This window comes from Polyodon spathula, chromosome 23 (genome assembly GCF_017654505.1).
Source record: "Polyodon spathula isolate WHYD16114869_AA chromosome 23, ASM1765450v1, whole genome shotgun sequence".
Classification (NCBI taxonomy): domain Eukaryota; kingdom Metazoa; phylum Chordata; class Actinopteri; order Acipenseriformes; family Polyodontidae; genus Polyodon; species Polyodon spathula.
In genome coordinates, this window is record NC_054556.1 from 20,670,871 (window position 1) to 20,690,164 (window position 19,294).

Below are 19,294 nucleotides of genomic sequence, written 5' to 3' on the forward strand. Positions count from 1 at the left end.
ATGCTCAAAAATAAATACGTCTAATAAAACTTAAATATTTAAACCAGACGTTGGTCTCCCAAATATTACACTGCTGCAACCTATGTTCAGAACTGTAATTAGGATCATATTTTGCATTATTTTGCCATGTTAGTTACCGTATTTATATGTCAATCAATCAATCAATTTTTATTTTATATAGCGCCTTTCATAGTGAACCTCCACCACAAAACGCTTTACAAGATGCAGTAACAACAAGAAAATCCATAATACTTTAAACACAGAGAAATGCATAATACATGATATACAGTTTAAAAAAAAAAAAAAAAAAAAAAGCTAATAGCAGATATCAGACTTAAAGAGCATGGAAAGCAAGAGAGAACAGATGGGTCTTGAGAGTTGATTTAAAGCGAACGACGGTAGGAGCATCACACACCAAAGCTGTGAGAGAGTTCCAAAGAGTCGGAGCCATGAAGCTAAATGAGCGTTGTGCAAGTGTGGTGCGCTTTTGCTTGGGGATAACAAGCAGGCCAGAGTCGGAGGACCTCAGCTTGCAGATAGGGACACAGCAGGTCAGCAGGTTGAGGAGTTACTCGGGACCTGTGTGATGAAGGGCATTGTAGGTGGACAGGAGAGTTTTGAAATTAATCCTCAACTTTACAGAACGATCACTTCCACCCACCAACCCATGGTCTGGGGGGGGGGGGGGTGTGCTTGACCATGCCAACAGTTACGAAATGCTATACAATAGTTTGCAAAAATTTACTAATGATGACACCACTGTGATAGTTTATCATAGTAGTTTCGATTTATTCTTTATCTTACTTTACATGCTTATAAATTAATGAAATGTATTAGAATATATATATATCATATATATATTATATATATATATTATATATATATATATATATATTATCTGAAAATTTTAGACAGTATCCAACTGTTTCTTTCTTTCTTTGGATTGTAGGTACAGTTCTAACTAACTGCCTATATTTGTGTATAGAATAACATATAGCATGTAAAATATCACTGAACACCAAACTGGAATGCTGTTCTTGTAATTTTGCAGATTGTTTATCTATCTATCTATCTATCTATCTATCTATCTATCTATCTATCTATCTATCTATCTATCTAATGGATTAAAATGTGTAGAATAAAAGAGAAACACATTTGTAGTTATAACATGGATTGTAGTCTCTATCCATACAGTGTGTGTATGTTGTTGGACAGAATGTACCAGCGACATCAGTCCAGGAGGCAAGCACATTGCAAGCATTGAGGGAACTAAATCAGCTATCTGTGTTTTCTAAACATTAGGACACCCCCATGGGGAGAGTAAAGATCAAGGTTTGTGCGTCAGATGCCATCAAAGGGCTGCAGGAGTTGGCTAGGTTCACTCTCTCTGCCACACGTGTCAGAAAGGGCTGTTTGCTAAGGCTAGTCTTCAAGTCTGGCTCTGCATTCTCACACTCTGTCTCTCCCTCTCTCCTGTCCAACTCTCTTGGATGACTGCTAAAGGTATGTGCAGTGTGAGAATCAGACCAGCTGTTTCTCTCACATCTTACTTGACTCAGAGAAATGACACGTGCTCTCATATTAATCCAGTTTTCAAAATAAAACCATATTCATTATTTTGCATCTAAATATAACGCGTTTGTTTCTAAATGAATTAGAAATTCTAAATTAGTGTTAATTGATATAATCTGTTTTTAAATGTCTTTCTTGAGATAGACAATTGCTGATAAGTGCTGTTCATATTTTAAAATTAGGTAAGCCTTTATTTTGAATTGTGTTTTTTGATGAACCTGTGGCAGTTTGAATTATAATTTCAAATTGTGAATGCACCGCTGGTGTGTGTGTGTCTGTCTGTCTGTATCTGTGGGAATTAAGTATTAATACATTCCATGCAAAATTCTAAATGTATTTTGTTAGGGTAAAAATAAATACTTCAGCAAACTGCAACTGAATGAAAGAATACTCAGGTTATGCTGAAAATTCAAAAGTTAATTCAGCACTAGTATTATCTACACAAATCTGTGCTTGGATATAAAAGAAAAGGGGTAAAATGTTTTTTGGTTTTTTTTTTTTTTAAAGACATGCACACTTAATTTTAGATTACTGTTCAGTTTTAGCCACTTTGGAGCACCCTACCCTACAAACACACACCAAAGAGGAAAATGACTGATGCATATCACCACCTGTATTTCACTGGCATTGTGTTGTGGATAGTACAGACCTCCACCTCCTCTGTCTTGCCAAACGCTACCGACCTGCAGCGTCCAGCCAGCGGTGCTGACTCAAACCTCGAATTCAGAGACATTCTCAGCCTCGGCGTTCCCCGCAACAGACGGAAACGTTACATCTCCTCCCGAGACATGGGCACGCTTTTGGACTACCACAACCGGGTGCGGTCACAGGTACTCCCCCCAGCGGCCAACATGGAATACATGGTAAGAAAATGTAAACAAATAAATAAATAAATAATAAGAGTAATAAGAATAAGAATAATACGTTAACAAACAAACAAAAAACGTCAGCTTCAAGATGTTTCTAACTTTTTTAAACTAGTTTTGTAGCATCGTAGATGAACTTAATAGTTGGTCAGAGACAGCATCTTGAAATTTAAAAATGTAAATTAATCAGAGAGTTCAAAAAGTAAAAGTTAAATCGCCAGTTCAAAAATATGGAGGGAATTGTCTAACCTGTTTATAGAGAGATTGATTATATAATTAACATTTGTAAAGTCTGTACAGAAGCATGATAAATCATCTACACAGATTGTAAAACGTATTAAACACCGTGGCAAACCACGATAAAGCTTGGAAAATGCGTAGTATATGAGCAGGGAGAAAATGTGGTAAACTGCAAAGCTACTGTGCAAAAACACCATGGTGAACTTAAAGGGGTCAATTGCCTGTGAAATCTGCAGGAATATAATACTGGTTGGTTAAGTTCATCTTAGTTGTTTCTTGGTTTGTACATTCCTGGGGTCCAATTTCTTTAGCATGCTAGGAGGGGGAAAAAACAGTCGCCTTTTTCATCTATCCATTTAGGTAGCAAGTCCCATTCCTATCAATTCTCTGCTGCTTGAATGCTAGAAGGAATACAAGATGACTTATGCAGACCAGTGAAGATGGTACTAGTGAAACAGTGGCAGTGTGCTGGATCTAGTTCATCTCCACCACTGAACAGAAGCTGCCTTGCTAATGTTATAAGGCATCCAGTAAATCAGCTGTTGGTTTTCAATGAATGAATACTGCTGCAATGCACATTTTATTCAGAGGGGTTTTTCAAATAGGTAACAGTTTAATGTATTGTTGGTAATAATTTGCTCTGTACTGTAAATGGTATTCTACCTTTCATTTAACTGTGAATCTTTGTGGGTGTGAGGAGGTTAATCTTTCACGTCCCAAAGTCCCCTACTGGCCATGTTACACATTACACCCAAAAGCCCACCCTGTTCTGATACCCCTGCAATCACAGTGGCTATGTGGCAGGTAATAGTTGAAACACCCTCTAAAGCACTCTATTGATGCAGCTGAGACACACATATACTGTTTCCATTTAGACCAGAACAATATGAGAGTAATACCAGTATAATACCAGTGTACCATGCTGAAAAAAATGGATTACCAATATAATGGCATTTACCTTAACCCTCTTATACAGATACTTAAACATTGCTATTGTATATAACTTGATAAGGGGAAACCTTTAGTAAACGGAGCTCTCATATGTAGTCATCCTTGTCCACTCTGTGTTAAATCTTCATTAAATGATTCATCTCATTTTATTCAGCATTACATATCTAGTAATGGCATTGATTATAATAAAAGGGATAAAGAAGCTTCTGACATTACTGGTACATTTTATATATATATATATATATATATATATATATATATATATATATATATATATATATATATATATATAGAACTGATTTACGCGTTAAGAACACTTTTTAGCTTACTAATACTGTTACTAGGCAATAATATACTACACTGTTTATAAAATAATAAAAACAGTAAAATAAAACCTCATTTCCTAAACATTACTAGAGTAACATCTTTAAAAGTAACAAATGTACCACCCTTTCAATGACACAACCGATCAGGAGATGATAATCCTGAAGTAGAGATCTGATGTTTGTAGAACAGTTTGAGGTGCCCTTTATGTGTTTGTTCATAAACAAGCCACGACATATTAACTAACCATTAAGAAAACATCTGTTAAAAAGTTAGTAAGCTTGTCGTTAGCAGTTAATAAACTAAAAGGTGCCTCTTAAGGTAAAGCGTGACTGAACAAAGTCTTAACCAGACAATTTGAACATGTTTTCTTGTTGTCTTGCAGATCTGGGATGAAAGACTGGCAAAGTCTGCCGAAGCCTGGGCAGCACAGTGTGTGTGGGACCACGGCCCCCCTCAACTCATGAGATACATGGGCCAGAATCTGTCCATTCATTCTGGGAGGTAAACCAAGGCTCTTCCTTTAATTTTTGTTGGCATGTCATCTATATTTCTGCCTTAAGTAAATCATGTTTAAAATTCCACATTTTATTCTAGACTGCTGAGAGGTTTAAATAATAAATCCATTCAAGTTTTTTTTTTTTTGTTTAACTCTCCCTGTACCTTTGTATGATGTTTGCAATCAGACTGAGTTCTTGATGAAATATTGGGTTTTCTTTATTGTTTCTGTTTTGAGGATTTTTCATCTAGACTGAGGAGCTGCTCTTTGATTCTAGTTGGCGAACCAGTGGTATATATAGATATTATATATATATAATTGATATATATATATATAATATATATATTATATATATATAGATGTGTCGCTATACAGCGATATCGTAAAAGCAGAGCCAGTGATCTACACTGCGATATGTCTATAGCAGCTGGAACAGAATAGCAGCTCCTGAACTAGGGTAAAAGCTAGAATACAGAAAAATATTTGCAGTAAGACTTAACCAAAAGGTAAGGGCATTGAAAAAGTGACATTTGGACCTACTAACTCTTTAAAGAACAACCCTCTTCTGTGAGCATTGACTGTAGCTATTGTCATCTTTCATGAACACTGAATGGGCAGTGCAGTCCAGTAAAATGATCAGAGGACACGCAGAAGAAAAGTCTTACCCTCCCAGTTACACAAATCTTCGTTTTAATTATGAACGGATTTGTCCTGTTTGCTTCCAGATATCACTCAATCATCGAGCTCATCAGGTCATGGCATGACGAAAAGCAATATTACTCCTTTCCCAATAAGTGCAGTGGCTCTGTCTGTACCCATTATACACAGGTAGGTAATACACCCTGAATTGCATTCTGTGATCTGATTGCATTCAAAGAAACCTTTTTTTTTTCTCAGCAGTATTTCAATTCCTGTTTCAGATGGTGTGGGCCAACACCAATAGAATGGGGTGTGCGGTTAACACCTGCTCCAACATGAATGTGTGGGGAAGCAGTTGGCACCGTGCAGTGTTTCTGGTATGCAACTACTCCATTAAGTGAGTATATGAATCTTGATGTTATCCAGAGTTATCTTATAAGTAATGCCATTTTGCTGTTGTCTTTTCCACGCCTTTATAACCTTTTCAGAATGGTTCATAGTTTTGCTCTCATATTTGTTTGGTTTTTTCACTGTTGCTCAGACAGGCTCCAGTCTCTGTTGCAGGCCTCTGTTGTTTTGTCTTTGGTTCGTGGTTCTTGAGAAATCGTGTGACACTGTGACCTTTCAGCATTCAATAACCAGGCACCAGTAACATATTACAAAGCACACAGGCTTGCAAGCATGTTGGCAGTCAGATAGACAGAGTGATATAGAAAGGTGATCAAAAATATACTTTTAAATACAGGTATATTACCAATGTGTACTTACTAATTTCCGAAACTTAGCACACAATTCTGTGATTGTGTGTATCAAACGCCGTACATTAACAATTAACATTTTCTGTTGCCAGGGGTAACTGGGTCGGGGAAGCACCCTACAAGATGGGAAGGCCCTGTTCTTCCTGCCCTCCAAGTTACGGAGGTTTCTGCAGCAACAATTTATGTTCTTCAGCTTTAAAATCCAATAAAGTTAACTGATTTCAGGGTTTGTGTACTGTAACATCTCACATATAAAGCCACAAGATGGAAGAGGTGCTCAGTTTTCATATTATGTGTTTTTAGTTTTTTTTAAAAAGAAAACATATTGAAACTATTATCAACTTTTCCTTCCTGTATAATAAGGGCGCTTGTTCTATTAAGTTATACATATTAAATATGGCATTATTTGACCCACTTTTAGTATGAAATACAATGTAATATAGTGAAACTGTGTTAGAAAAAGTTTAGAAGCACATTCCTTAGGTCATTAAGACAGACCTCATAAAGGTACAGTATTTTGTAACAGGAACCCCTTTTAAGACATCCAAGTGTACAGAGAAATGCCACTTTAAGAAATGTCACTGTTTCTGGAGTTAAATTAAGGCTGAAGATGGTTTTCCAGTCCAACAGCAAGCACTGCCTAATAGACACAATCAGAAGATACTAATGCAGGTATGCTAACAAATTAAAGATTGTGTTGTTGATCAAAATACACCTGCTGAAACATACATTTAGGGATTTATAAATTTGTTATACAAAACAATCATCCCTATTTATAATTTCGACTTATTTTCCATTACATTCTAATAACAGACTGTGTTTTTTTTCAGTGTTTTTAAATTCTCAATTTTACTTTTTATATAAGTTTTGATATTAAAAAAATAATCAGTGTGGTTTTATTTCATTATTTATTAGTAGTTTGAAAAACGTCTCTATAACATTGTTTTATTACATGTGAACTGTACTTACACTATGTTATATCTTCTGCAGTTGTTACATCTGGATAACCAGATGTTTTTATGTTGCACTGTTAGGTTTGTATTTTGTTTTGTTTTAAGAATAAAGGATTTTTTTCTTTTTTTCTACATGATTTTGTCATGTGCAGTTGACTATAATATATAGACCATTTTCTGTACCTTGTCCAAATATGTAAACATTCTAATAAGTGGCATTTATTGGCAAAGCCAAATGCAGACACAGTCACAAAGCTTTAGCACATAGACTAATGAATAATGGCTTAAGACGCACCTGACAAAACCACTCCTAGCTTCTTCTTTCACAAACCTGTGTGTGTGTGTTGCTTCATGGTGCTTTACACTAGTGATAAGTTAACTTTGACATACTTTCTGGACTGTTTCTGAAGAAGTGGACACAGCTTACAGACTGGTGAGTAAAATGTCTTATCTGCTATTTCGCCCCCATGCTACAATTGGGCATACATGATTTTTGACATGAAGCAAACAGGAGGTTATGCAAAGTGTATGCAACTAAAGAGATAGCAGTGTCCAGATAATAATGCAAGCATGTTTTAATCAGGTCATTTATTATTTTGACTGTCCTCAATCAGTAGTGATCTGCTGATTTTAAGTTACAGTGAAGCCCTCTTCAGTTTATCTCAGTTCAGATTAAATCACAACATTATATTCCATCTGGCTTTTCAATCATATTTCAACTGAATCTTGTTTTGTTGTCTCACACTCTACTGAACCGTTGAAGTGAAACTGAGCAACACAGGACAGGAAGTGATTTCATACCAGGAAGTAGCAACAACTTTTGCTTCTATAGCAACTGGCTTTTAAATATTTACACAGTTGTATTTCAAGTATAAAATACAAGCAAGGGTAAATAAAAGGTGGGCCAACGGATATTATGTTGAGGTTTTGGTTGTTAATTGGAAACTGTGTTGTGTTTCTGAAAGGAGAATCCACTCTCTAATCACATACGTAATCAAACCGATCCTATAAATAGCCCTGCCGCCTGTGCCTCCTTATTGTTTCTTTGTTTGGTGCCCTGCCTCCACCTCGCCTTGTCCGCCAGGAAGGTGGCCCGGAGTGCCACTTGTCCTGTCCGCTGGTATTAGCTGGCATCAATCGATAGTCATTACAACACAGTTCAGCCAGAACACATTTTCAAAGCTATTACTCCAAATTGTCATCTCTGTAATGAAAAAAAAACTAAAACAATTCTAAAACACATACCAAAAAAAAAAAAAACCTTTAAGACTATTGGGTCCTAAAATAAAATGGGTCATTTATTTTAGATTTATTCCATTCATTTAATTTGTATTTATTTTTTTCTGAAAGAAATGTGTTACAATAAAATGAATCTTGCCCTCTGTGTTAAAATGTAAAACATGATGAATCAGGTTGGTTTTGTCTGAATAAACCACTGCTATATGTGTTGTATATGTCAATAGATAGCAGTGACACACAATTATTTTCTTTGCACCTGTGGGTGTGTATGAACACAGCTTCAAGGTTAATTGGACGATTGTTTAATTGATAATTGATAGGGCTATAAAAGCAGGCAGCTGCACGGAAAGAGAAGAGGAAACAGAATGTAAGTTGAGGCTGGAATCAAAGATACACAAGAAACAAAAAGCCTCAGGTGCTTTTGCTGGATGTTAAGGAATTGAATCACAAGCTGCATTTCCAGAAAGCTGTAGATGTGTGTGCTGCTAAATGCACCACCCTTTGAAAAGTCTGTATAATGTGTGTGGGAGAAATATTGGGTGGCAGGGAGGGGGTTAAATACACGGGATGCTTGTAAATAAATGTGCATGAGTGTTTAAACAAGTTTTTCTGGTCCATGGATAAACCCCCTCTTTAGGGAGGCCCTCTATCTAGATGAGGTGGAGTTGGCTGAGAGATGCCTTCGTCACAAGACTTGCCCAGCGCCAGCCCGACAGTGAGAGTCGGAGAGACGCTGCCAGTCCGGGAGGCGAGCGAGAGAGTCATGGTGCTTCATCTTCGAGGAGTGGGGGCACTGTGTGCTTAACTGCTCTCTCCAAGAAGACGAGTGCCCAGCCACTACTGGAGTGCCTCGTGCTGAGGTCAGCATTGCCGCTGTCAGTGCCACCACTAACGGAGGGCCCTTTACCACGGCTGGAGTGCCCCGTACCGCTGCCAGCATTGTGGCTGCCAGTGTTGCAACAAAATTGCTCCCTGCAAAAACATGTGGCTATAGGTGTATAAATGGTGTGATCACTGGTGTTAGTAGGGGTAGTGATGGTGAAGGTACTGTGCGGTTTGTTGTTTTGGTCTCCTTACTGTGGTCGCCTTACCCTTCACATCATCTCACTAGGGGAAAGAACAGCAATTCTGCAATCAGATAGCGACTATATTGATATGACCAATCAGGTTTTGTCAACATTTTTGTTGACAAGAAATAACAAGATGACCATAAGTACATTAAGATGGATAAAAAACAAAAAACCCCAGTTACATTTTGTCCAGTCCTTCATTTATTTATTAAAGCTGAATTCCAACAAACTTCCATTGATATCCAAAAATACAATATACAAAAGAATTGTATTAGTTTAAAATTGATTCCAGACAAAGAAACTCACAAAGATTGCAACAAGAATGAAATTGATTTATTCTACAGACATGATTCTTTGAAATTGTTCAAAACAAAAGTTTTAGGTACAGTTTTGAATACCAAACAATGAGATTGGCACACATTGAAACCATGTGATTGCCATTCATGCGATAACAGCATTGTTTAGGTCGTGTGAATGGGGTTTCCACAAAGCAAAAAATAGAGAAATCCCCCATGCAATCTAGTACTGAAAACAAGCGGGGGACTCATGAATGTTTACTTTACAATCAGTGTGAATCTGTCAGCATTAAGAATCTTTTCACACCCCATTCATCAGATAACAGTTTAATATCAGTTAAACATTCACTGTAGGCGATCATGGAGGCCAAATCCACTACAATAGGGGTGCACCCATAGACTCTCTCCAGATATATATTTTTTACAGCCAGACCCCAAATTACTTAATTAACAAAAGGTAATGAGCAATTTATTATTTACTGGTGGTACGCTATTAAACATAGAGTGGCATCATTAAAAACACAAAAAATAAACGGCATGACTGCCAAAACAAACAGGTACCGTGGTGGTTGAAATCCAGCACGAGCAGCAATTGTAGTTCTGTTGCTTTGTATATTCACGACTCGGTCTTACTGCCTGAACACCCAACTCAGAGTGAGAGATTTTCACCTAATTTATTCAGCTGTGCCTGGGCTCGATTGCCTGTTAATCATTCAGTCAGGTCCAGGCACAGACTGCATGTGAACCGCTTTGGAAAGGAAAGCAATTAATCCTTACCTGGCAACCTTAAACACCGGTGCACAAATTCATACATTTTAAACACTAATACCACCACACCCCGTGCACCAATACATACATAGATTGTAAATACAGAAATACGAACAGGGGTGTACCCCGCCACATTTCCCCACGGTTCTGTTAGAAGTTCAATGCATTATAATAGTGGTCTGCTTGCAAAGAAGCAGGTATGGAAATGGAGAGTAAATCCCAGTTTACTTGAGGTTTAACTGAGAATAAATGTATTAGTTAACGCTACTTTGCGAATATAAAAATAATAATGCTGAGATCATTTTCTGTGTATCCAACAGGAACGTTCAGTATTGAATATGAAATGACGACAATATTATGAAAACTAAATAATATTATTTAATAATAAAATAAATCTCACACCACCTGGACTGTCTAATTCAATTTCAATACATTGGTCACAATGCAACACACAATTAATGGAAACCCAACACACTGATGATTTTGAACTGCACAGCTGCCATTTTGGTATGACCAATCCAGGTCTACAGACTCCACTGAGGCAATGTGAAACTGTTTGAACCTTTGAGCTTTGTGAAGCAGGAAGTGTCGACATGGCCCTGGGATCAACCGCTTTCATTTGTACGTGAGGAGCAAAGCACCAGACTAGAGCAGGCTTTCAACAGAGGAATTCATTTTAAGGCAAACATTGTTGTTATTTAATGTGTGCCCTATTTGCAGCTGCATTCACAAAATGAAGCATATTGCAAGCTTGTTTTAACAACTTCAAAATACAAGCACAATAACTAGCCTGCAGTGACACAGAAGTAGCACATTATACGCTTGTCTACTGTAGTAGGCATGGACAGTTCTGTTCCTGTTGAGGAAATGAACACTTTAACAGGGAGATTGTCACATGTTTTCCAATCATTGTGCTAAGAGCATGACATCAATTTAACAAAGTGTAACTTCTGTGTAGCTAGTATTTTAAAGTGTGTGTAAAATTCAGCAAATTGCTCAAGCTTCAAGAATATGGAGGGAGCATTTTGATTTTTGACTGACATATATGCAAAATAGTGAAAAAATAATATGGCAGTAAAGCTGTGTTTGAGTTTCTATCCTTACGTAACCATAGTTACAGCTGCTATAGATTCGCCTGCAGAAGAGCCTGGTTACTGTTTAACCTCCCCACCCACATTTGTCCAGATTAGAGAATCAATAAGATAACAGCGGGATTACAGGCCTTACCTTACACCAACAACACCTTCCTCTTCCAACCGAAGAAACCTGACACAATTGCAATATTTTTCTCTAAAAGTAAAAAAAGAAACAACCACAAATCATTTCTCTTTTGAAAACTTGTGGGTCAAGATATGGTCAATGTTAACAGGCAGACCAACACGAATATGGACCTTCCATACGGTAAGCTACCAGCAACTTTTTATTCATTTGTTGTGTGTCAACATTAGAGTATAAAGGTATGGGATAAATGATTTTCTGTTAATGCTTGTGAGCCTAATGGAAGCAGATAAAAGTTCCACTGACACTTAAAGAACATATATCTGGACATTATCCTAGTATATGCAGAGTTACAATATTAAGCAGAAGTACTATATGACCAAATATAGCCTTGCAGGAGAAATGTGTCGTGTTTTCAGAAACACGAAGGGGTTATAGAGAACAGAAATGCAAAGCTCATTACAAAAATATACAGGACACGTCTGGGAATTTGATTACACAGAAGCAATCAGGATTCGAACCTGTGACTCCCAATGGGACATTTACACTTCCTAATTCAGACTGGAGAGCCAGTACCTGCAACTCTATTCTGCTGCATAACTACTGTCAACAGTTTAAACAGATACCACTGCCGGTGTGTAAGATTTGTAGAATGTAATTTGGCATAAATCAGATGAATAAATTTCAGCGAAGATGTTGTGAGGCACATAAGCTTGTTTGTTCAGATGCTGTGTAGATTGTATAGCCCAATCTGGGGACATGTATGTAAATTTGATTTTTAAAAGACAATATTGATTATTGACAGGTGCACAGCATGGGCTTGTTCTGATTCTAAAACAGGGCTTCACAACTCAGCTCTCAATTACTTAACTAGACCCTTAATTGAACTAATAATTTGCTTAATTAAACCTATTTACTGGTTTTCAGCTCTTAAACTGTTGCAGATTTCAAGTTAGCTATAACATTTTATAACTTGGGCTCTGAAATGCAATTTTTAGTAGCTGAGAACAATTAAAAAGGTCTAATTAAGCCAAATATTAGTTCAATTAAGGGTCTAGTTCAGTAATTGAGAGCTCAGCTGGAATGAAAACCAGCAGACACAGGGGATCCCGGGACCAGGGTTGGGAAACCCTGTTCTAAAAGTATACTTTTCAAACTACAGGTACATGAACACAATGTATCTACACTACAATATCACTGTTACATAGATGTTGTTACTGTATGAAGTGCCAAGTGCACGTAATAAATATTAGTAAACAATAACTACAGTATAGTATAGTTAATGTACCTGAATTTTGAAGTGTATCAGAAAAGCAGCAAGGATGCCAGTTGCACTTCAAATTGCATATTAACTATGTTTAACTAAATATACAACGTCTTGGTTTGAACACTGTTTTGCTCAAGTTGCTAGTAAAAGAAGCTAGAGGCTTGGAGGCATCTGTCTACTTACGTCACACTTTCATTTTGAACATATATCAGCTACTTACATTTTTACATGATGTACTGTGGACATCTATCTCGCTAGATCTGTTTCTTATTGTGTACTTTTAAAAAGCAGTATTTCAGTTAACAATCAATAAATTGAAATGGATGCCAAAGAAACCATACTATACGTTTATTAAAGCAGTGAATACATTTCAGATGTTAGAATGTTGTCGTTTTTCTTTTTTTTCTAAATTGCGAGGGACAATGAGACTATAGTCAGGCATGGAGGTGCTGGTAGGCCCGACCATTCTGTGTTTAGATTCTCCCACCCAAACTGCCAACTGTGCCGAGTTGTGTGTTGGTTTTGTGTGGAAGTGTTCACCAGGGTCTGAACTGAGACTTGTTTGACCTGTCAGATTCAAACCTAGGCTCCCAGAAGCATGGGAGGACTTGTCTGCTGTGCTAAAAGAGACACACAGACATGATGCTGAAGGAGGACCTGCTTCGTGTCACAGTCACACCACGTGCCTGAGTGGCTTCCCTCACTTGGACTTGAATAGCTTTGAGAAGGGTACATTAGCTCAAAGCCTTTGTTTACAACCACATGCTTAAAGATCGGGTTAGCCTGCAGTAAACTTTATGTCATAAATACATTTCCTTGGCAACTGCCGTCTTTAAGCTTCTTTTAGGCACAGATATTCCGTTATGTTACACTTCTTTGTGCAAATGAGGAATGTTGCATTCGTTGGCCTAATAAAAGCCAGTGGAATTCAGTTGTTCTTTTCTACAGGCTTTCAATAGAATTTTATTGGTGAACCCTTTTTTTCAGCTCAGTCGTGGTAATGCCACGGAACCATACCTCCCCGTCCCATTTATTTGATATTGCATCAAATTAATATACTGATGCTAGTGACCCTGGATATTACTTAAATTATCAATCAGACAAAATATTAAGGGCCCTGCACGTAAATAGAGGGGACAGGGCAAATCCCTGCTTGAATATGTGTTTATTTCTCACAGGTCAAATATATGGGTGGTTTATTATTTAAAAGAGAATGTATTGTTTGTTAAGAAGGGGTGCATATTTGTGTGTAAAAACAAGTGTTTTGTTATTTGTTAGTATGATTTGAATGTAGTTTGGGTTTATTTAAAAACATGCAGCGTTGTTGTTATTGTTTGATTTAAAGGGGATCTGGCAGATGTGATGGTAGCAGCTGGTGTCTGCCAGACATCTTGTGAGAATGTGGCTGGTGCCGTTTATTGAATTATTGTTTGAGTTTGAGTTTGAGCTTGTTAAAGTGCATGGGTATATAAACCAGTATGTTTGTGTGTTCTGTGTGGGTGTTCGAGAGGAGGAACGGGAGTGAGATAGAAGAAATCAAAAATATAGGATACATGTTATCTCAAAAATATAACACAGGCCAATTGACAAAACAATTACAAATATTTAGAAAATAATTCTTATCATTTGTACCCAAAAGTTTCATCAATTCATTCTTTAAAACTGTTTTAAAAAAACAGTTAACATGCCAAATATGAATCTTGTTAAATAGTAGTCTTGAAACGAGAAACGTTTTCAGTGAGATTATAAAGAAATATCATATTTTGCCAACTCTTATTTGCGTGCTACCATTTGCTTGTATAGCCATTTATTTTTTTGTCAAATCCACTGCTTTAGTAGTAATGATAAATCTGTGGAGGGCTTTGACACAATAAAGGTACTTGGACAGACACTTTATTTACATCTTTCACTAGGAGTCAAACAAAGACGTTGCCCAGTATAATGTTCTGCCTAGGTTAGCAATACAACCACATACTCTTTACTCCAGCTATTATTTTCTCTTTGTTTACCACTGTGTGTCATTTGCATGTGCATGACTGGTATTTCACTTCCTTGTGCTGGAGTGAATTCTATCAGCACATATACCGTACTGTCAGAGTCCCAATTTAAACCATGTTGATCTTGTTCTGCTGGTGATGGAAGCAAGCAGAATCGATTCCAAATGGCATTAAACTCAATTCCACTTTCAGATGGGAACATGCTACTGAAAAAGATTTAACAAATGAATTTTTCAATGTTTCCATCACATTTTGACTCTAAGAGTATATTTCTGCTGGACAGTGGTTTTCAGAACACACTGCAAACTGTGAGACAGGTGCAGCACTGGCTGTCATTGGCATACTGCCCTTTGGACATCTCGTGACATGGAATTCATCTCTTTACCTGGCCCAATGCTAGTTGGGGATACAAGTCAGTCCTTTTATAGTCCAGTTGAAAACTAATAAAAGAAAATAAGTAGAAAGGTTCATCCGGATAATACTAGCAATGGTTTGCCTATATACGTGTACAGTGTGTGCTGTATATTTTTATAATGATTTGACTTCTGTGGTTTGTTTGTATGAAATACAGTGCAGTGCAGTCTCTGTATTCAGTAGGCAAGGCAAGGGTAGATAAAATAGCTTGAGCCATTGATGGAATGTGACCCCAGTGACAATGCTTTCTGACAATGGAATGAACCAAAACAGAATGTTTTTTATTAAAGCGTGATGGTACTTGAAAGTGATCTAAGGTATTACTGGAACCTACGTGGTTATTTAACTGTTACTTAAAACATTAGAATGGTAAAGTGGTACATGACAGAATCGACAAAATCATTGCAACAGTATAGTAGCCAACCCCCCACCACCACCACCACCTCCACCCCCATTTTTAGATGTCATTAATATTAGCAAAGTTAATTAGCTGCTAATGTCTTAGTGGGCTTTACAGTATTTTGGTTCTGGTTCATATAAAAACCAAGATATTTCGGTAACACTTTAGTTTAGTGATCCATTATAAGTGGTTATAAAAAATAGCCACAAAAAAAAAAGAAAAAAATACAATGGCAAAAGTGTATAATAAAAGACAGACAGACAGACATAGAAAGACAAAGACCTGAAAAGACAGACAGACTATATATTATAAACAATAGCAAAAACCCCAGAAGTGTATGTGACAGGGTCTTGCTCGTGTCAAGTGTGTGGGTAGCCGTTGATTAAGCACGCAGAGAGACACATGGACGTGGAGTTGAAAGCACAGGCGCGCAGGTTTTATTAACACAAACACAAACTAATGTAAATAAAGGTGGTCATGTGACGTTACCAGTGATGGTAACTCACAGAGGACTAATACAGCAAGCTGTACAAAAATGCAAAATAAAACAAAATACAACAAACTATAAATCAAAGGTCCTGTGAAAACGGCAGGCCTTGCAGCAGCAAGTCTCAATCGAGCGCCCGTCTGTAAACAATAATTCAATCAATCAAATCAACTCTAAAACAATACACAATAAACCCACTTCCATATACAAACCACACCAACACTAATTACCTGGCGTGCAGGGCAATCGCCCTGCCACAGTGTATAATAATAGTCATTTCTAATCATATTATATCATTGCTAATAGCATAGTTAATAACATGTTTATAAATTGTTTATAATCACTTATAAGGGATCCCTAAACTAAAGTGTTACCAATATTTCTTGGTTCAAATATTGGTTAAATTTGTGTCATAAAAAAATATTAATTGATAATCCCATTGTATTACTTTTTTAATCCAGTAAGTACCAGATAATTTCCTTCTTGTCTCATCAAAACAAAAAACACACAAATACACACACACACACACACACACACACACACACACACACACACACACACACACACACACACACACAATCTGCAAATCAAAGCCTGTTTTTTTGCTTTAAGAAATAACCCAAGTTCAGAGCACCTCTTGGTTTATTTGCTAGCTTGCAGAAAGTCAAATTAGTCAACAGTACTGTAGTACTGAGTAATGTGTCTCCCTGATAGCTCAGGGAGGTGAAATGAGGGTCAGGTGTCTTTCATGCCACAGGTACAAACAGCAAGACCGTGTCAACAAGAGGCCTGCCGCAGAGCAAACAAAAACACGTCAGCTTTACACTGCACTGCGCTCATAAAGAAATGAAACTGCTTTTAAAGTTTTATTGCTGGTAATTCACCTTCATATGTTCTTATTATTTGTTCACCACTAGTTTGGAAGCAAATGCAAAGGCAGCGAGAAGCGTAAAAAATCAACAGTAAAAATACAAAGAAAAACACAACGAGGACACTCACCTACCTCGGCTGCTTCTTACTATTTTTTTCTTTTTTTACTGATACAATTGCTTTGTTTCTCTTAGTAAATGTCAACTTTGACTTTAAAATAGGTTCATACAAGTTTGCCATCAACTGCGGTGCACTTCTCTGTTTGGAATGGTTTTGTTCCTGGTGGATAATGCTGGATAGTATGTTGGGTAAACCTTTAGACCATATTCTGGGTAAATTTGAAAACCACTGAATAATGTGTTGTCCAAGAAAACAATCAAATAACCCTTTCAGTGTGTGCATTGCTTTTAATATCAGCTATGCTATTGATTTATGTATTTATGTTTTTATTAATGCGAGTATTAATGAAAATGACTCCTTTGTAAAATTGCAGGACTGGATGGGACTCAGATATGTTCTTGCTGTTCTGGAGACTGTTCTCTTAATGTAAAACCTGAGCAGTTTAGAGCAGTGTCTAGAATGTAGTATATCATGTGAACACTAGAGAGGGATAGTGGACTGCCTCCAGTAGTCAGGTACATAGTGGCTTCTGCCACCCAGCTGGTGAGGCTTTATGCTATTGTTTTGTAAGAACGGTATCTGTCTGTTTCTAAAATGTTTAGTGCAATTACCTGTGATACCAGCTCAGGTTTATAAACACTCCTTGAAACAAAACTTTACTTTAAACAGCCCATCAGGGTTTGTGAATAGAGCTCAATGCTTGTGAGGGTTAGATGCTGTAAATCTTGGACAGTTCCTGGTGGTGGTACACAGGGTGAACTGAAATGAGATCAGATATCTATAACTTCACAATGAGGGGATTTGTATTTGGTTGCCTGGAAGTGAAAATTAGGCTGGTTTTATGATACAATGTTGAATTGTTTCATTTATTTTGTACTGGGTTGATATATATATATATATATATATATATATATATATATATATATATGTGTGTGTGTGTGTGTGTGTGTGTGTGTGTGTGTGTGTGTGTGTGTGTGTGTGTGTGTGTATAAGGGATTTATAAGGGATTGGTAAGGGGCATCATTATAATGCCTGGGAACTTTGTCTAAGTCTTTGGGAATTTGGGATTAATACTCTAATTTCTCCAATGGATAATGTGTGACTATTTTTACAGTCAGTTGATGCATGATCAAAGAAGAAGAATTAAAGAAAGGGCTAAACCCCATAGGTTACATTGTTACATCATTTGCAAGTAGAAAAGAACCCAATCCTAATAATCCATACATGTCTTTGATTGTTAAGCATGCATTCCTAGCGAAGCCAAAGTTAGCTTGTCTAACTAAGAGTTGACTATAACATTTACATACAAACTGAACAAGAATCATAGTGAAGTGGAACCCTGTGGAATTAGGAGGTCTTTACAGTGGACACTGTTAGCCTGTTCACGTCAGTCTCCAATCAAATCTCATTGTGACAGGAATTAAAGGATTATCCAGGCTGCCACACTTTAGTTTACAGTCCCTTCATCCCCAATTTAGTTTCTTAATCAGGGCCTGATGCTGCAGTGCTCGGAGGAAAAGAAAATGTACAGGCAGTCAATGGGGCTCTTTTTCTCTGTGTTACGGATCTTATAAAACATAAATGGAGAGGATGGCTCAATGCATCTCATTACTCCAGGTACTAACTTTCATTGCAATAACAGTAACCGTAGGCAACACGACTTGCATACCTTGTATATAATTCATGCAGTATGACCAATATAAAATGCATTTGTCTTGTGTGATTTCCCAGATTGCTTTGTTATGTTATTCTAATTCTAACAGTAAGAATCTAGTACATCTACTGTATGCTTTAAAATATTGATCCTTTGAAGTAGGACTGCTTCTTAAATAAATGCAGTTTTTCTCAGAAACCAGATTTTAGAGGGAAACGTCTCATTACACATAACCATAAATGATACTCAGTTTTTAAATATAATCACTGAACTTTTGAGTATTTGTTTCATGTTATACATTTTGTATCTATTTTATGTTGCTGATATTTACACTGGGACCTGCCTGGAAATTAGACTTTTGGTCTCAGGGAGCAAAACCATATTTTTTTAAAAAGTGCACTCTATATTCATCAATCTTCTTAGCCTCTTAAAGACCTTTTATATTGTAATGCATTGAAAATGTGTGCTGTTTCAGTCAGAAGAGCAGCATTAAAGTCAAGAGGCTAGAGCCATGCACTCCTAGCTTGTGTCTTTTACACACTGGCTCAGGCATTGACAATATTGAAGGGAAAGGGGGTAGATCATTGCAGTTGCATGCCAGTTGATTATTCCCCACTAGGGGGAGAGTTGCATGTCTGTTTGTCTTTACATTCATAGGTGAAACTTTTCCCTTCTTTGTTTTTACTTCGATT

The 19,294-nt window shown here is 37.0% G+C and overlaps 2 protein-coding genes across 7 annotated transcripts in view; both read left to right on the forward strand.

The window, feature by feature from the left end:
• Positions 1-1,354: 1,354 nt before the first annotated feature.
• On the forward strand, positions 1,355-6,934 carry LOC121297744 (peptidase inhibitor R3HDML-like). Of its 6 annotated transcripts, none has more exons than XM_041224216.1 (6): positions 1,355-1,503; positions 2,215-2,435; positions 4,339-4,457; positions 5,178-5,280; positions 5,373-5,488; positions 5,942-6,934. In XM_041224216.1, exons 1-6 carry the CDS (start codon positions 1,491-1,493, stop codon positions 6,066-6,068), a joined length of 699 nt encoding a protein of 232 aa, XP_041080150.1. In that variant the 5' UTR covers positions 1,355-1,490; the 3' UTR covers positions 6,069-6,934. The 6 variants fall into 6 exon arrangements, with proteins under 6 accessions (XP_041080150.1, XP_041080147.1, XP_041080148.1 ...); XM_041224213.1 differs by having other exon boundaries at positions 1,357-1,503; positions 2,080-2,435; XM_041224214.1 differs by having other exon boundaries at positions 1,357-1,503; positions 2,100-2,435.
• Positions 6,935-11,406: 4,472 nt separating this feature from the next.
• LOC121297675 (hepatocyte nuclear factor 4-alpha-like) overlaps positions 11,407-19,294 on the forward strand; it is a 36,500-nt gene continuing 28,612 nt past the window's right edge. The window contains exon 1 of the mRNA XM_041224112.1: positions 11,407-11,576. Coding sequence (XP_041080046.1) covers positions 11,528-11,576 — 49 coding nt within the window. The 5' untranslated portion in view covers positions 11,407-11,527. The remainder of the gene's footprint in view (positions 11,577-19,294) is intronic.